Source organism: Pezoporus flaviventris, unplaced genomic scaffold, assembly GCF_033815535.1.
Source record: "Pezoporus flaviventris isolate CSIRO_AGI_PZ_B2104156 unplaced genomic scaffold, CSIRO_AGI_Pfla_v1 ptg000043l, whole genome shotgun sequence".
Taxonomy (NCBI): domain Eukaryota; kingdom Metazoa; phylum Chordata; class Aves; order Psittaciformes; family Psittacidae; genus Pezoporus; species Pezoporus flaviventris.
In genome coordinates this window covers 201932-218091 of record NW_026892591.1, presented here as the reverse complement: position 1 = coordinate 218091, position 16160 = coordinate 201932, and the positions used below count along the sequence as shown (strand labels likewise).

General features: G+C 52.3%; 1 protein-coding gene across 6 annotated transcripts; it reads right to left on the bottom strand.

Moving 5' to 3' along the window:
• Positions 1-1054: 1054 nt before the first annotated feature.
• On the bottom strand, positions 1055-13858 carry MIER2 (MIER family member 2). 6 transcript variants are annotated; one of them, XM_061466677.1, is made up of 13 exons: positions 13771-13858; positions 10076-10163; positions 9426-9577; positions 8855-9040; positions 8111-8234; positions 7387-7496; positions 6667-6736; positions 5337-5503; positions 4563-4644; positions 4368-4462; positions 3474-3601; positions 2366-2502; positions 1055-1702 (listed from the first exon to the last, which is right to left on the bottom strand). In XM_061466677.1, the coding sequence occupies exons 1-13, from the start codon at positions 13777-13779 to the stop codon at positions 1233-1235; spliced, it is 1818 nt and encodes a 605-aa protein (XP_061322661.1). In that variant the 5' UTR covers positions 13780-13858; the 3' UTR covers positions 1055-1232. The 6 variants fall into 6 exon arrangements, with proteins under 6 accessions (XP_061322661.1, XP_061322663.1, XP_061322662.1 ...); XM_061466679.1 differs by having other exon boundaries at positions 3498-3601; XM_061466678.1 differs by having other exon boundaries at positions 5337-5488.
• Positions 13859-16160: the final 2302 nt, after the last annotated feature.

Genomic DNA, 16160 nt, shown 5'->3' with positions numbered 1-16160 from the left:
AATGGGTTTAGTCACCGTCCAGACCCACTGATGGCAGCTCAAAGGGCTCAATCAAAGCGAGCAGAAAACCTCAACCCCTTCCCAAATGTGGAAAACAAATGGAGGAGGGAAGGTCTGCGCCAGCCGGACAGCATTCCCGCATGGATAAAAAGGGAAGGAGAACACGTGCATTGAAGCCAGTGGCAAACCCAAGCCCTGGAACACACCCGGGAAGCGAAGCGGCTCCAGCCTCCAGCACAGCCCTGTTGTCACCTCCCTGGGCACTGCTAATGGCAGTAAAGACAGACTTTCCTCTTGGAACACAGCTTTCCCTGTGCTGCAGGAAGGGGCAGGGATGCTCTCTCCTGCCCAGGATTCCATGCTGGCACCACACTTGGTGCCCTCCTCATCTTCCTCCTCCCACAGCTGGGATGGCTGCACGAGCTGGGAAGTTCCAGACCTTTCCATCTGCATTTTCCCCTCCTGCACTGCAGGGCTCACAAGGATCAAGTCCTTCACTGCCGGGCACCGAAGCGGCACAGCTCTGGGGGGGGTGTCTAGAAACTCCCTTTCCTCCCAGGACAATTCCCTGCAAGGGAAGGCGAGAAGGACTTAAGCACACACAGGATCCCTTCGCCAGGACCTGAGGCCGGCCTCCAGCTGCATCCCACCCGCAGGAACACACAGCAGCGGGCAGAGATCACCATCGGGGTGCCAGGACCCACAACGGGAATGGGCAGGATGATTCCACGGCAACACGCTACCTGTGGGTGAAGGGCAAAGGCTCCTCCATCCTCCTCCTCTGGCATGGCCATGCCTGTCCCTTGGAACGTGCTTCCTGGGCATGTCCTAAGCTCTTGGACCTGCAGACTGCATCCTGCGCCCCGGGTCCCCATGGCACCGGTGACACATCCCTGCTCTCAAAGCATCTCTGGGGCCAAGGCCACTTCTCCTGTCCCAAGGCAGGGACTCTCTGAGCCTGGCATTACCTGGGGTGACACAGGGTCAAGGCAAGAGGGGGGTGAGCGAGCTCCCCCCCCCATCACCACAGCCAGCCACCAGCTTTGCGGGCTGGTGCCAGAACACACTGGAGCAGAAAGGTGTTTGGTTTCACTTGGATCAAGGAGGATGGAAAGGCGGGTTCTGACCAACAGCTCCAAACTGTCCCTGGGGAGCAGCGGAAGCTCCCGGATTTCAGTCAAGTCAGCTCAAAGTCCTTGCTGGGTCTGGGACAAGTCCATGAGCGGAGCCTTTCACTGTGACAAAGGCTCCGACCGAGCCACAGGAGCTGGACAAGCCTGGTGAGCACTCAGGAAACTATTTACATCTCCGATGCCGATGAGGCCAAACTCTGTGACCGATAAGGACACTTGCGCAGGGGCCACCTCTGGCTCTCTGTCCAAATCCACAGGGCCAGCGATTAAAGGCAAAGCCTCCTTAATGTCTGCAGGGAGAGGGAAGTCCATGCTTAGCGTCCCACCAGAGCTCTGCAAGGGCTCCTGCTTCTCCGCCTGTGCCGGGGCCGCCGGGGGCAGAGGGAAGAGCCGCGGCTCGGTGCTGGCGGTGGGGTGGCGAGGGCAGGGAGCCGAGGGGGTGCCTGAGGATGGCTCTTCCTGGGGGTCGAAGGAGCAGTTGGTCTCCGAAGGAGTGCTGCACTCGTAGCCCTGCCCCGACTCGCTCATGCTGCCCAGGCTGCAGGCAGTGCTCTCCACGCTCAGGGGCTCTGTGCATCCCATGGGGAGGGGAGAGGCAGACAAAAGAGACAGGGAGGGAGAAAGGGGGAGGGACAAGGGACAGAAAGCTGCAGTGAGTCCAAGCTTCCACTTCGATCCTGCCTAAATCCCAACCAGTTTGCTGGCACAAAGGTTTATTACAGCGACCGAGGGCCCAAGGAGGGCAAGATGCAGCCAGCAGATGGGAGGCCAGCAGTGTTTCTATGGAAATTAAAGGGAATCTCAGAGACACTCCCCAAGATAAAGCTAATCCAAAGTCTCTCCCCCCTCGTGCTGGCAGCCCCTGCGAGATGCCTACACAAAGGCCTCATCTGCAGTGTGACAACGAGGGAAGGAACCCATCTGGGACTCCCTGTGTGTCTGCTCACAGCCAGATCCCTCTGGGAGCAGTATCAGGTACAGCCCAACTCCTGGTGCCATAAATCAGCCTCTGGAACAGTTTTCAGTCACTACTGGTCAAGGCAGAGCCAAAGTCTTCTCTGCTCACACCAAGCTCTGCTCTTTGGCACAGGGCAAAGTGAACCCATTGGCAAGGTAGGGGGAAAAGAGCAACAGCTCGATAATGGCAATGGGAGAAAGGCAAACGCAGCCCAGACCCCCTGAGTGAGGGAGATGAGTTATCCCCATGGCAGAGAGAACACAAAGGACATTACCTGTGCTCTCTATTGCTATCTGGTCTTGACTGAAGTGGGAATCCAGGCAGCCAGTTCCAGAGGGAATGGGAGGGGAGCTCCGAGGACGAGTGGAGTTTTCAACTTCACCCCCATCCAAGTCATTGTCGGTGTAATCCCTGTGGAGACAGACAGTCAGCACTGCCACCCCTGCCAGTGAGGATGCAGGCAGGGAAAACAGGGCTGGGATCACAACCCAGCCACAAAGAAAGCAACAGGACTGTAGAGACCTCACTGGAACCAATGTCCATCCCTCCTTGGTGGGCAGAGCCCAGTTTAAACAGCACTGAGGTGACTGAAGGTAGCTCAGGGTGGCCAAGATCAGCCTGGGAGAAACCTGAAGGGGCTCCGCAGCTTTCCCAACCAGAGCTCTGAACCTCAGCCCCTTCCAAAGGGAAACAGATAGCCACAGGCCTTCCTTAAAGGGAACACCTCCTCCCCTTGGGTGGCTTGTGGCAATGCTGGCATGCCAGCAAAGGGAAGTGATGGGAAAATATCTTCCCATCCTGGAGGGATTTGGGATTTCAGCTATTTTCCTTTCTTGCATCACAATAAAAAGTGATTATCTAAGACTTCATCTATGGATTTAATGCATTCAACTGAAATACTTCAGTTTGACCTTTAAAACGTTTCGGTTTCCACCTCTCTGTGCAGCGCCTGCCCTACCTGCATGCATTTCCAAGTGAGGAATTTGCCTCGAAGGGTGGCAGCAGGGAAAGGAACGAATTCAGGTTCCAAACCACCAGAAATGGTAACTTTGAACTTCAAAAGCTCCCTTCCCTAAACCTCCCTGAACTGAGTCACCGAGCTCAGCCCTGAATCCCTGCCCTTGCCCTTCACTTGCGTGCTTCTGTTTGCCTTTGCCTTGAATGAAAAGTGGTTTCTGACACCCAAAGTGCCCAACCAAGCGACTCATTGCTTCCTCTCCCCTCCCCACGCTTGCAGGGATCAGGTTGTGGGAGCATCCAGCGCATCCCTCCCCACTCCCACCCCAGCAACCTTCTAGAGGAGCAAGCGGAGGTGCTCTGCAGCAGGAATCTTCACTGGGAGCTTAGAGTTACTAAGTTTAGGGTGAGAATATTCCACGCACGTGGCTCCAGGGTGGAGGACGTACTTCTTCCTTCCTAAACGTGTCTGCTGAGTGAAGTAGTCGTAACGCTCCGACTTCTTCCACATGTAGTAATATTCCACGCACTCGCCCACTGACCGGGTACGGACCTGAGGGGAAAGAGATCCCAGTGAGACCTCCAGGTGTGGAGCAAGGAGCAGCTTCCCATTTAAGCAGCATAGAAAAATTCCAGTCATTTCTAGCACTACGGACACATCTAAGCTGCCCCAACAGCAGCACAAAGTGAGCTTTCCAAGGTGGTAATCGGCCCAAGAAAGGGCTCCCCACAGTGCACAGTTGTTCTTGCAGAGCCCAGTGTTGGTGCAGGACATCCCTGCGCTTCCAGCAGCACGTTTACCATCAAGAGAGCAAACCTGCATCCATTTTCACTGGCCAGCATCAACATGCCCACAATTAATCAGCAGTAGAACTGGACTCTCTGGTTCTGCCAACTCCCAGCACAGCAGCGTATGTCCTGGGGCCCAGCTCTTCCCTACAACAGCATCTTTGGTTCTAGAGGACCCCAGGGGACTTTACAAAACATCCACATGCTCAACTCACTCATTCACAGAAGCACTGCAAGGGCTGAGAGTTTGGAAAGAACTTTTGAGACTCCAGAAAGGGCTAATCAGTAATTAACTGACATCACTCATGCAGGTCAGTGGTGTTTGTGACTTCTCCCACCTGGAAAATAAGGCAGAGCAGGGCAGTGAACAGCCCATCACCTGCTATAGCATGAGTCAACACAAAGCCTGGGATGGGAACTCAGCAGTCCTGAACTTCCTGCATTAGCTGAGGCTCACTACATACCTCTGGTGCCAAGGCACGTGCCTCCTTTCCTCCGTCTTAGTGGGATGCGGTGGGGAATGCCCTTACCTTGTTTGCCTGGATAAGGTGGAAGTTTTTCCCATGGACCCTGAAGCCATGCTCAAAATTCCTACATTCTTCCTCGCTCCAGGCACAAAGCTCATCTAGAGCAGAGAGAAAGTGGAAGTGGAGGAGATGGAGCTCTTTCCAGACTCTACACATGCCTCAAGGTCTGGGGCAGACCCCAAGCAAGGGGGTTCTCACCTCTGATGACCTTCACGTTGAACCGTAGCCTCCGCAGTGCCTCTTCTGCATTGAAGTTGCATTTAACCAGCTCGTACAAAGCCTAAAAAGAGAAGGCAAAGACTCCCAGCGTGTACCTGAGCCACACACCCCAAACCAACCTGCTCAAGCCTCACCTTTGTCACCTCTTTTTCCCAGGAGCCACTTTGCCACTAACCCCACTGTGACCATCAGAGGAGATGCTTCTGCTTTTGGAGGCACCGGATCACAAACCCTAAGTCTGCAGCTCTGCAGGCCTCTGGGGTGCCATTGCCCTCCTGCAGACTTAGGGTGAGAATCTAACCTGGCTACATGGAGGAAACACAACTGCTCTCGTTTCTTAGCCAAATGTTTGATCTTCTGCTGGCTTCACAGAAGAATCAGATGCTGTTCTAGAGGACAGAGCCAAAAAGGTGACCCTGCTACAAGCTCTGTGTTTGGGAGACTGGGAGAGTACAGTTAGAACAGTACCCAGCCTGTTACATGCATGCCACAAGCAACTGTGACTGCGTTGAGGGTACAGCACTGAGGCAGACAGGCCTGTGGCACAGGGTGCCCAGAGAAGCTGTGGCTGCCCCATCCCTGGCAGTGTTCAAGGCCAGGTTGGACACAGGGGCTTGGAGCAAGCTGCTCTAGTGGGAGGTGTCCCTGCCCGTGGCAAGGGGCTTTAAGGCTCCTTCCAACCCAACCCACTCTGGAATTCCATGGTTCTATGAAGCAGGAACAAAGGATCCCTGCAGGAAGCCCCACACTTACCTGCTCGTTGTCCTTCACCATCTCTCCTTCTGGCAGGCTGCTGCTGGACAGCTCGTCCCACTGCCGCTTCACCGCGCGGTACAGGAACTCCTCCACCTCTCTCTCGGGGAGGATGTTTGGGTCCCAAAGCAGCTGATCTTCATTCTCATAGGCTAACAGAAAAAGCACTGAAATAAGATAATCAAACAGAGAATTCCACTGCTTTTCAGGAATGGTCTGCACAGGAGAGAGACAAGGAGGGAGGAAACCTGGGCTTGGTCCCACAACCTGGCACTAGGGATGGCAACCATCGCTGGGAATACTGGAGGTGGAGATGCTTAATGCTCCCTATACCTCTTATCAAGCCCTGGCACAGGCTCAGCTTGCTTCCACTTCTTCAGAAGAGTTGGCTGATAAGGATTTTGTTACCATGTTCTCAAAGCTTGTTGCTTTGATTCATTATTAGAAACCCCTAAGTTCTAAGGTGTCTTTTCCTGCACACAGTAAACAAGAGGAGTGGGAGCTGAAGGCAGCTTTGAGCTACAACCCTGGCTTAGGCTCAAGCCCTTCTCCCTGTCCTAGACACAGAACTAAGCAGCTGGAAAGCTGAGTGTCCCCCCAGCAGCTTGTAACATTCCTCCAGGAGCTGCTTCACCCACAGGAGCACACATGACCATCAAGTAATTCTTGCCCCTTTCAGCTTTCAAAGCTCTTTCTACATGAGAACACAGCACACAAGAATGCAGAGAGATGCTGAAGTAAAGTAACAGCACAGAGGAAGCAAGAAGAAAGACTCTGCAATAGGAAATCATCAGAAATGCTGAGATTTTTCTATTCAAATGAAGACATCAGCACTTCATGGACTGAACTGGTTTCCACAGGCAAAGGAACCAACCCTTCTGCCCTGTAAAATCACTAAAATCAGGTCAGAGGCACTTGACAGAGCACAGAAGGCCCCCCACTGAGATCTGCTATCAGTTTACTTTCATTTCACACTGATGCAAACATGGAAAACACACACTAAATCTGTGCTCTTAATACAGAAGGCTGAGAGCACTGATAAGAGTTACACGGAAACCTTCTGAGAGCTGCACAGGTAAATGTGAAACAGGCCCTGCAAAACAGATCACTTTTATCCCCTTGAACTTATCTGCTCAGAGTCTGCAAGGATAAAAGACCTAAAGAGGAAACAAGGGATTTCTGCAGACGGAGCTTTCTGTCAGCTACTTCATTCAGAAACCCCACAAGCTGCTTCTGGTATCACCCTGGTTATCAGACACAACCTCCAAATGAAGGCCCCCCAAATACAGCAGCCCTCCATCCAAACAGGGCACAGAAAGCAGGTGCTTACCTTTTTCCCCATGCCTGTTCAAGTGGAGGATGGGAACAGTGGCTTGGTACTGAGGTCCAACCATGATCTCCTGAAACATCACCAGAGATGCTGGTAAATGGAAATAGAAACAGCTCCACGCAGGCACAGAGGAGCACTTCATGATTTAGGGGCTGGAACACTATGAGGCTGATTTATGTATTGGTAGTCCCCCCTGTCACTGTTCTAGGGAACCCTGAGTATTTTATAGGCTAACTAAGAAGATTTACTACCAACAAGATGGTACTGTGGGGACTGGAGGCATTTACATAGTTTTAACGGTGAAGATATATGGCAAGCAGCTCAGCTGGAGACAAAGTCATGCAGAAGCTCTCCTGCAACCTTCACAACTAGGATGTATTTGGAAGTCTGCTCCTCTCTTTCCTATGGTGCTGCCCCCTCTGTAAATCCTGCTGGGAATATTGCACAGCTTTTCACCTTTATAGGGCTACAGGCTGCAGTTTTCATTTGCCAAGGCACAGCAGCATTTGCCACAGCTGAAGCAGAAGATAACTTCAGATGCAGGTTTCAAGATTGGATTTAAAGTACCTCTTGTAACCCACATCTGCTGCCACCTCCCACAGAATACAAGGTGCTAAGGAAAAAGAAAAGAGATAGAATTCCTTGGTTTTGGTATCACGCTTTCCTCAGGCTCAGGCACACTGCATTGGTTCCCCTTCCCAACATGCCCCAATCATTTACCTTCTTACACTCATTGGATGGGATGGAATCCTCCTCCGAATCCTCAGCCATGGAGGAAGCACATGGAGATGAACAGGGCTCTTTGTCTTCATCAGCAAGGAAGTTGTTTGCTTTGTGGGAAAGGGAAACACCTATAGTTATTTCCCCCCCACACTGCTCTATGTTCCCTCTCCTTCCCTTCATTTCCTGTCCTAAAGTTGCTTTCACCAGGATCCACAGTGACAACTTACCCTGATTAAATACAAGGATATGCCCCCTTGCTACATGGGTGCTGCTGACCAACCTGGGGGGCTCAGGCTCCTTCATTCTGCAGGGTAGCAGACGGGATAAGACCCCTTTGTGCTGAGTCTCCCTCTCTGCACTTTGGTTTCCCATATGTAGGAACTGCCACAGTATATCACAGCACACACACTACTGCATTTATTCACTTCTAGAGATGTCAGATCAAGGGCTGATCTCTCAGACTGCAACCACAGCAGGCAGCAAAGCAGTTCTCACTTTCTCAATAGTATGAGTTACACCCAAAGGCAATTATCCCTCATCTCCACTCTATCACATCTTCACCAACACTCCTTAGCACCACTGGCACTCAGGTTTGGTTACCTGCAGCCCCCAGAAGGAAAGTGATGTCAAGAAACCGAGTGATAAAAGAAAGAAATCCCTTCTTGCTCTACCCTGCACATGACATCTAAGTAAGAAACCCCAATTACTTAGGGACACATACAGCCAGGCTGGTTTGGGAATAGGTCCGATGCATCGTGCGATGTGACGGATGGTGTCAGGTCGTCAGCTGAAGACTGTGTCTCCTCCTCTTCTTCCCCTGAAAGCAAATCCTTCGCTATTTGTTCCTTTTAACAACAACAAGAAAGTGAAAAATATGTTTAAATGAAGAAAATAGAGGAGGGGTGGGGTGGGGTATGAGGCCTAGAGTAAAGCATTCCTGGTCAATTCAAACCCCAAAGACAGATTCTCCCTCACTCTCCCCACCACCCCCAGATTATTTTCCTTAGAAGCTCCTTGACAAGTGTCAAGAGTGGCTTCCCACGGAAGCCAGAGAGAGGACAAGCAAGTGGTCCTTTCTGTAGAGCTCCCCTCATAGCAGATAGTTGCTGGAAGGAGAAAAAGAGCTTTCCATAGACTGTAGCTAGAAGAAGAGGAGCCACATCTTCACCTGGCAAGGTGCAAACCCTCCCTGATTCTCCAGAGCCACACCTGTGTGCCCAGACTTGTAACCCAGCTTCCATAAAGAGTTTTTACAGTGGTCTTTTTAAACAGCTCTCTCCTCTAAACTCTTTATGTTCACATTGCTGCTGCTGGCATTCCTCACTGGGACACCAGACCTAGGCAGGCCCCTTCCCTTGGCATCAGTTGAACCCCAGCTGAAAAGAGCTCCTGGATGCCTCAAGCTCCAGACAGCCCAGTAACCAACAGCACTAAGAGCACACACCAAGCAGAGAGCTGCTCTTACCTTATCCAGAGTCATATCTGGGAGATTTGGAGTAATATCATTGCTCTCGCTGTCCTGCTCCGAGATGGGATCAGATGCCTCATAGCCATAAAGTGCAAGCAGCTCCTCAAATGGCATTTCACTGCTCTGAGCGAGAGGAGGACAAAGCTTCATCAGGAAGGGAACAATCACCGAGCACAACACCAGCTGCAGTGAACACAGAGATATGCAGAGGCAGTCAAGGCACCTCTGCTCTTCTGGGGGCTCTGATCTGCCTCGGGTCATGCTGTGTAAGGAAGGAGGCACTGAGGTCTAACAGGACCCACCATAACCTGCTCTTCTCAGGGGTGAGGAGAAGCCAGTAGCTTTCAGCCCAGGCAAGGGCATTAAAAAGCATATTTCTTTTTATATCTCTATGTTACATTTAATTACTTTGCATTTATTACACACTATTAAATCATTATCTTTACTTTTTATACTAGATTCCACGCTGGTGAAGAGATGCCAGACAGCACAGTTGTGTTTATACAGAGGAAGCGAAGCAAATCCAAAGCAAACCCAACCCCCTCTTCCCTTCCCTCGCTGCCTTTACCTGAGGGGCACTGAAGCTCTTCTCCAGCTCTTCTAAAGATTTCTGCTTCTCCTGAGTATCATCTTCCTCCTCCCTTTCTTCCCGTACACCATAGTTCTGTGAAAGGATCTCTGCTAAGTTCAGTCGATGATCAGCTGAGCCCATGGACACAACTGCAGGGATTAAAAGAAGTTGGACACTAGCACCACCCTGGACCAAATCTGCAGCTGCAACAAAGCTTGGGATGATCCCTTCTTATGTGTGTGCAGCCATGAGAAGACAGAGGAGGAGATGAGGTAGAAATGGGCTGGGGAACACCAACTCTGGCTTCTCTGCACATTCAAGTCCACAAGTGACCGAAAGCTGAGGGTTTTCTGGGTATTAGTGTGTCTGTCCCAACTGGATTCCCTGGTGTCACAACACGTGAATGGCTGGGGAAGCCTTTCCTTCACCTGAGGTGGTTTGAGGATAACTACCCCTTATAGAAAGAATGGGCAAATGGGCACTTAGAGCTCTGGCATCTCTAATACTTCCCTGTCAAATGGCATGGGAGTCCACTGACAGGTTTGGAAGATGGCAGAAGGAGAAGGGAACAGACAAGCTGAGCACAGGAGCTCTGCCTCCTCTGGAAACGGGGCCAACAGACAGACACAGACTTAAACCACGGGTACCTGCTGCAGTCTGAAGGGCGGGCTCTGCAGGACATAGGCTGCGTGCTGGGTACGGCACCACCCGGGGGCTCTGCCGCCCAACCGAGGCCTTGAAGAGAAGAGAAAACCACACCTGAGACATCTCCTCCTCGAAGGTGACCCCGCCAGGCAATGCAACTCATGTCATCCCAAAGCCAAAGTTAACAGAACCCACATGGGCAGCACAAGAGACTGTGCAAAGAGAGCTCAAGTGTATCCCCCAGCTCCATCACCTTCTCCTGGATCTCTGTGTATGGAGCTGTTTCCACTTTATCTTCAGCACTCCATTAACTATTTCTCCTCTCACCAATTTAAGACCTCAGATCTTTCTGTCTTACATCTTCCCTCACAGAATTACTTGGACCCTTATTCTAAATGCACACATCATGCTTGTCTAAGGCAGCATTTTTAGGAGCTGCCCCATTGGAGGCAATCGGAGACAGCCACAACTCAATGGCTTCTGCCTAACTCCTCACCACATCCAGAAGGCTCCAAGGGGTGAGTAAAGAGATTTAGTGCTGAGCAGGCAGCAAAGGAGCCTGGTAGGACTGGGAATGGCCCAGGTGAGGTGGGAAAAGGTGAGACAGGTAGACACTGAGAACAGGCACCTGCCCTCTGGCATTCAGTGCTCACTCGGAAGTTCAGGCAGCAGAATGGGCTGAGGCCTGGCAAAGAACCCAGGACATCTGCTGCTGCCTGGGCTGCTGTGCAGGGAAATGCTGTTCATCAAGCTCAGCTTAGGTGGGGAGCAAGCAGGGGACTAACCAGGGCCTTTGGGTGACTGAGAGCATCCGACTGCAGAAGAAAATCACAGTCCCTCAGTCACCACTGACACTGGTTTACGATGCTCAGCCATTAACAACCTCAGCCGTGCACTGGTGCTCCTCAGTGGGAGCCAGGACATCCACAGCGCTGCAGCACGAGGCTCTTACAACTGAAAGCACAGCCCAGCCTCACATCAAAATGCATCCTCTAACAATAAAGCAAAGTGTACACCAGAAAAGCCACCCCAGATTTTGGGTCTGGAGTTGGAGCCTTCAGGTACCAACACATACAACTGCAAATTCCATAGCAACACAGAGGCAGCTGGTTTTTAGGTCTAATTATCACTGAGATGATGGCTGGCCTGGAAAGAGATTGCCATAGAAAGAAGGCTCAAGAAGGAGGAAGGAGAAGGATGTGTGAAGCAGCGGTGGAATTCCTGCTCCCTCCTCTACTAGGACCAGGGAAAAGAGGATGCCTCTGGTTCAACGCTGCAGATCACTGTCCCCAGGCATGAGAACCCCACTGGAGACCACTGTAGCTGCAGGCAGAGCCCAGAGGTGGTCACCCGAAGAAAAGGAAGCAGTTTATGGGATCATGAAAGGAGAAGAAGATGGAAAGGAATCAAACAGACTCCATTTGGAGCATGGTCATATCAGGCAACAGCTTCGGAACTCAAGGAAGTATCAGTGCCGCTTTTCTGGGCTCTGCTGGACCACAACCAAGTACAGAACCCTCTTGGGTAAAGCCTTCCATGCAAGCATCCCTGGTTTGATGAGCAGGATAAGGGGAAGCTCACACTCCAGTCCTCAGTGATCTTTGCTGAAACCCTCATCTTTGTATCTATGGGTTGCACCTCCTTCACACAGGGATCGATAAGGAGCTGCACGTAAAGGACTCTGAAAGCAAAGCCTGAATCTGTCACAGTGGCTGGGCCAGCTTGAAAGGATGTCAAGAATCCTTCAGGAATGATGAGATCTTACATTAACAATCAGGTGCTGGAATGAAGAGTGACAGGCAATATGACAGGGTAACAACTTGGCAGTTTATTTCCCCAAAGTAGTAACGCAGCATTAAGAGCAAGTGGGAGCTGCTCTGAGCTGGAGTTGCCACGAAATAACCAGCACCACCGGATTTGGGATGAGAAGGGGAGAAATAAGTGACCAATAGCCCACTCCACCCCCAAATGTAAAGAGGTGTTGATCTTAATAAGCCTTCCAACGGTTTACAAACCCAGAAGCCCACAGAAACAAGTCAAAGGAGCATGGGAGAAAGGCAGGTCTGGCTTCAAAACATGAACAATGCCAGAGAGAATATTCCCAATCCCACTGACTCCTGATGCCAGGGGTGTGTTTGAAGGTGAGGAGCTGCAGTCCAATGCTTCAAATCCAGGTATCACACAGGAAACAGAACATGCAACAGCATTACACAGGGCAGAAAGACATCAAGGTGCTGGTGGGGATCTCCAGGTCAGGAGCTCCTGGTCCAGGTGGAGATGCTCTTCTGGCTGGTGGCAGGGTTGATCAGCAGGGAAGGGTGCAGGGGTGAATTCCATTCACTTTGGGCAGTGCCAATGTCTGCTTCTCAGGCATGAGTACAAACTGGGTTTCTCCAGAGCACTACCAGAGAACACCTTGCAGAGAGTCACGGAGTAGCCCAAGTTGGAAGGGATCCATAAGAACCATCAAGCCCAACACCTACAGGCTGAAACCACCCTCACAAGGAAGCGAGGAAGAAGAGTGCAGGTTTCCCTTTCCAGTGCTACCTCTTCAATGACTCCCATGGCTCCCTGAGCTACTCTAACCCCTATTTCAGACCCAGTGAGAAGCCTTCCTTGTTCCTTTGCCTTTCCCCTACTGCTTGACACGGGTCCCTCCTCTACAAACTCCAGCTGTAGCCAGAGGGAAGTGGAATGGACGGAAACGGGTTCATCCTGCACCTGAACAAGCAAACAAACAGGGGACAAGAGACACAGAGCTCAGGAAAACCTGCATCCCAATCACTCACTGCTGCAGATACTCCAGCCTCATCTGTGGGACACCAGCAGCTCCTGCATCTCCCTAAAAAGAGCAAACCCCCCCCAGATAGATGAGAGACCAGATGGCACCTTCCTCCTCACAGTGCTTCAACACCCTGATAGTGAAGTCTCAATCTCTCCCAGTGTCCTCTTCCCACATCGTGGTCACCACGAGGACCTCACGATGGAAACGAAGCACGGATGTGCCACCACGACCATTACAACAGCATGGGGATATCTCAAGGACGTGATAAGATGCGACAGCGAACGGCATCAGCAGCCGGAGCGCGGTGGAGCCATGGCAGCAGCATTTCGGCACGAGGCCCCCATCAACCACCACTGTGGGATCCCCCTCTCAAGGTGGGTCTCCCTCTCCCATCACTCAAACCAATCCCAAAGCCTCTCCTGCTCCTATGCCCTGCCCGGCAGCGCTCTCCAACTGCTCGGACCCCATCATTCACCTCCGACCCTCCTGAGCCCCCTTCCATCACCCCTCAGACTCCGGCTCCCATCCCACCCCGCCGGGCCAAAGCCTCGGGGCTCTGCTCCGTCCCCGTAACCCCGCAGATCCACCCGCATCCCTCCGGCCCCGCTCCCGCAGGCCTGGCCCGGGCAGCCCCGCGGCTGCTCCCGGGGCTCGGCCCCGGCCCCTGCCCGTTGCCCTCCGCCCGGCCCCGGTGGGCCCCGCTGCACCCCGCGGCCGCAGCACCCTGAGCCCGAGCGGCGCCGGGCTGTAGGCCTCGGGGTGCCGGTGCCCTGGGAGTGGTGGGGCCCGGGGTTGAAGGGACCGGAGAGTGCCGGGGCTCGGGGGTACCGGGACCGGAGGGTGCCGGGGCTCCGGGTTCCGCCGGGGGAGGCCCGAGGCCCATCCCGAGCGCACCGGCGGCTCCTCACTCACCTCCGCCATGGCCGAGCGCGAGCGGCAGCGGGGCTCAGGCCCCGGATGTGGCGGCCGCCGCTCATTGGCTGCGGCGCCGGGAGGGCGGGGGAGCGCCGGGGGGCGCGGCCGTGCGGGGCCGGGTCAGGGGTCAGGGGCCAAGCGGAGCCGGCGGCGGGGCCGGGAGCGGAGGCCGCGGAGGGAGGGGCGGGCCTGGAGGGGCCCCGGGACACGGAGGCGCTGTGCCCGCAGCCAGAGCTTGAGTCAATTGATAACCGGAGTTAATCGATCATCAGTCGATCACCGGAGTTAATCGATCACCGGAGTTAATTGATCATCAGTCAATCGATCATCAGTCAGTTGATCACCGGAGTTAATCGATCATCAGTCAGTTGATCACCGGAGTTAATCGATCATCAATCGATCACCGGAGTTAATCGATCACCGGAGTTAATTGATCATCAGTCAATCGATTATCAGTCAATCGATCACCAGAGTTAATCGATCATCAGTCAGTTGATCACCGGAGTTAATCGATCATCAATCGATCACCAGAGTTAATCGATCACCGGAGTTAATTGATCATCAGTCAATCGATCATCAGTCAGTTGATCACCGGAGTTAATCGATCATCAGTCAATCGATCACCAGAGTTAATCGATCATCAGTCAGTTGATCACCGGAGTTAATCGATCATCAATCGATCACCAGAGTTAATCGATCACCGGAGTTAATTGATCATCAGTCAATTGATCATCAGTCAGTTGATCACCGGAGTTAATCGATCATCAGTCAATCGATCACCAGAGTTAATCGATCATCAGTCAGTTGATCACCAGAGTTAATCGATCATCAGTCAATCGATCACCTGAGTTAATCGATCACCGGAGTTAATTGATCATCAGTCAATCAATCATCAGTCAGTTGATCACCAGAGTCAATCGATCATCAGTCAATTGATCACCGGAGTTAATCGATCATCAGTCAATCGATCATCAGTCAGTTGATCACCAGAGTCAATCGATCATTAGTCAATTGATCACCGGAGTCAATCGATCATTAGTCAATTGATCACCGGAGTTAATCAATCATCAGTCAATTGATAACCGGAGTCAATCGATCATCAGTCAAGTGGTCACCAGAGTCAATCGATCATCAGTCAGTTGATCACCGGAGTCAATCAATCACTGGAGTTAATCTATCACCGGAGTCAATTGATCACCAGAATCAATCGATCACCAAAGGTAATTGATCACTGGAGTCATTTGATCACTGGAGTCAATCTATCACCAGAGTCAATTTAGCACAAGAATCAATCGATCACCAGAGTCAATCGATCACCAGAGTCAATTGAGCACAAGAATCAATCGATCACCAGAGTCAATCAATCATCAATCGATCACCAGAGTTAATTGATCACTGGAGTCAGTTGATCACCAGAGTCAGTTGATCACCAGAGTTAATCACTGGAGTCAATCAATCACCAGAGTCAATCATCAGTCCATTGATCGCCAGAGTCAATCAATCACCAGAGTCAATTGATCATCAGAATCAATCAATCACCAGAGTTAGTCGATCACCAGAGTCAAATCGATCATCAGTCAATTGATCACCAGAGTCAATTGATCACCAGAATCCATCGATCACCAGTGTTAATCGATCACCAGAGTCAATCGATCACCAGAATCCATCGATCACCCGAGTCCATCGATCACTGCAGTCAGTTGATCCCAGAGTCAGTTGCTCACCGAGCTGCACTCTGCAGGAAGCAGTCCGTGGCCCTCCACGTTGCTCAGAAGCTGCTGGATCCCAGTTAGCGGGAGGGAAGGGGGGGAATTGGGGTTGGAGCCCCAGGATGCTGCCTCTGCGCCGTGGTCGTGCCCCGGAGCCCCAGGGATGCGCTGGCACCAGCGGCTGGGGCTGTGCTGTTGCAGAGCTGCCTGTGACACCCCTCCCAGTGCCCCAAGGGGCTGCAGGAAACAGGTTGGACACAGGAGCTTGGAGCAAGCTGCTCCAGTGGAAGGGGTCCCTGCCCATGGAGGAGCTTTAAGGTCCCTTCCAACCCAACCCATTCCCTGGTTCTATGCTCACTCAGCTCAAGTTGATGCCCCTCGGGCTCTGAGCAGCTCTGTCCCGCAGCAGTGATGCCACCACAGAGCTGTGCCTGGGGAGGATTCCCAAGCTCCTTTCCCCAGGAGCAGCATCCGCAACCCGGTTTCACTCAGGCTTTTGAGCTCGGGAAGCAACGCGTCCTCAAGTGCCTCTGAAGTGGTGGTGGCCCTTGAGCTGTGCCCCAGTGCACTTCAGCAGCCCTTTATTCCCTTCTCAAAGGACTAACACGTTGCGGATGCTCTTTATTCCATTCCAATAGTTCCCTTTCAGGGCTGTTTCCTGCCTGGCTCCCAGGTCTT

Bases quoted from the DNA above. Each gene is read 5' to 3' on its own strand.
- MIER2 (XM_061466677.1), bottom strand. The intron at 5,504-6,666 runs GTAAGCACCTGC...ATCTTATTTCAG, and splicing joins GAACAGGCATGGGGAAAAAG to TGCTTTTTCTGTTAGCCTAT. The intron at 1,703-2,365 runs GTAATGTCCTTT...TGGGATGCACAG, and splicing joins GATAGCAATAGAGAGCACAG to AGCCCCTGAGCGTGGAGAGC.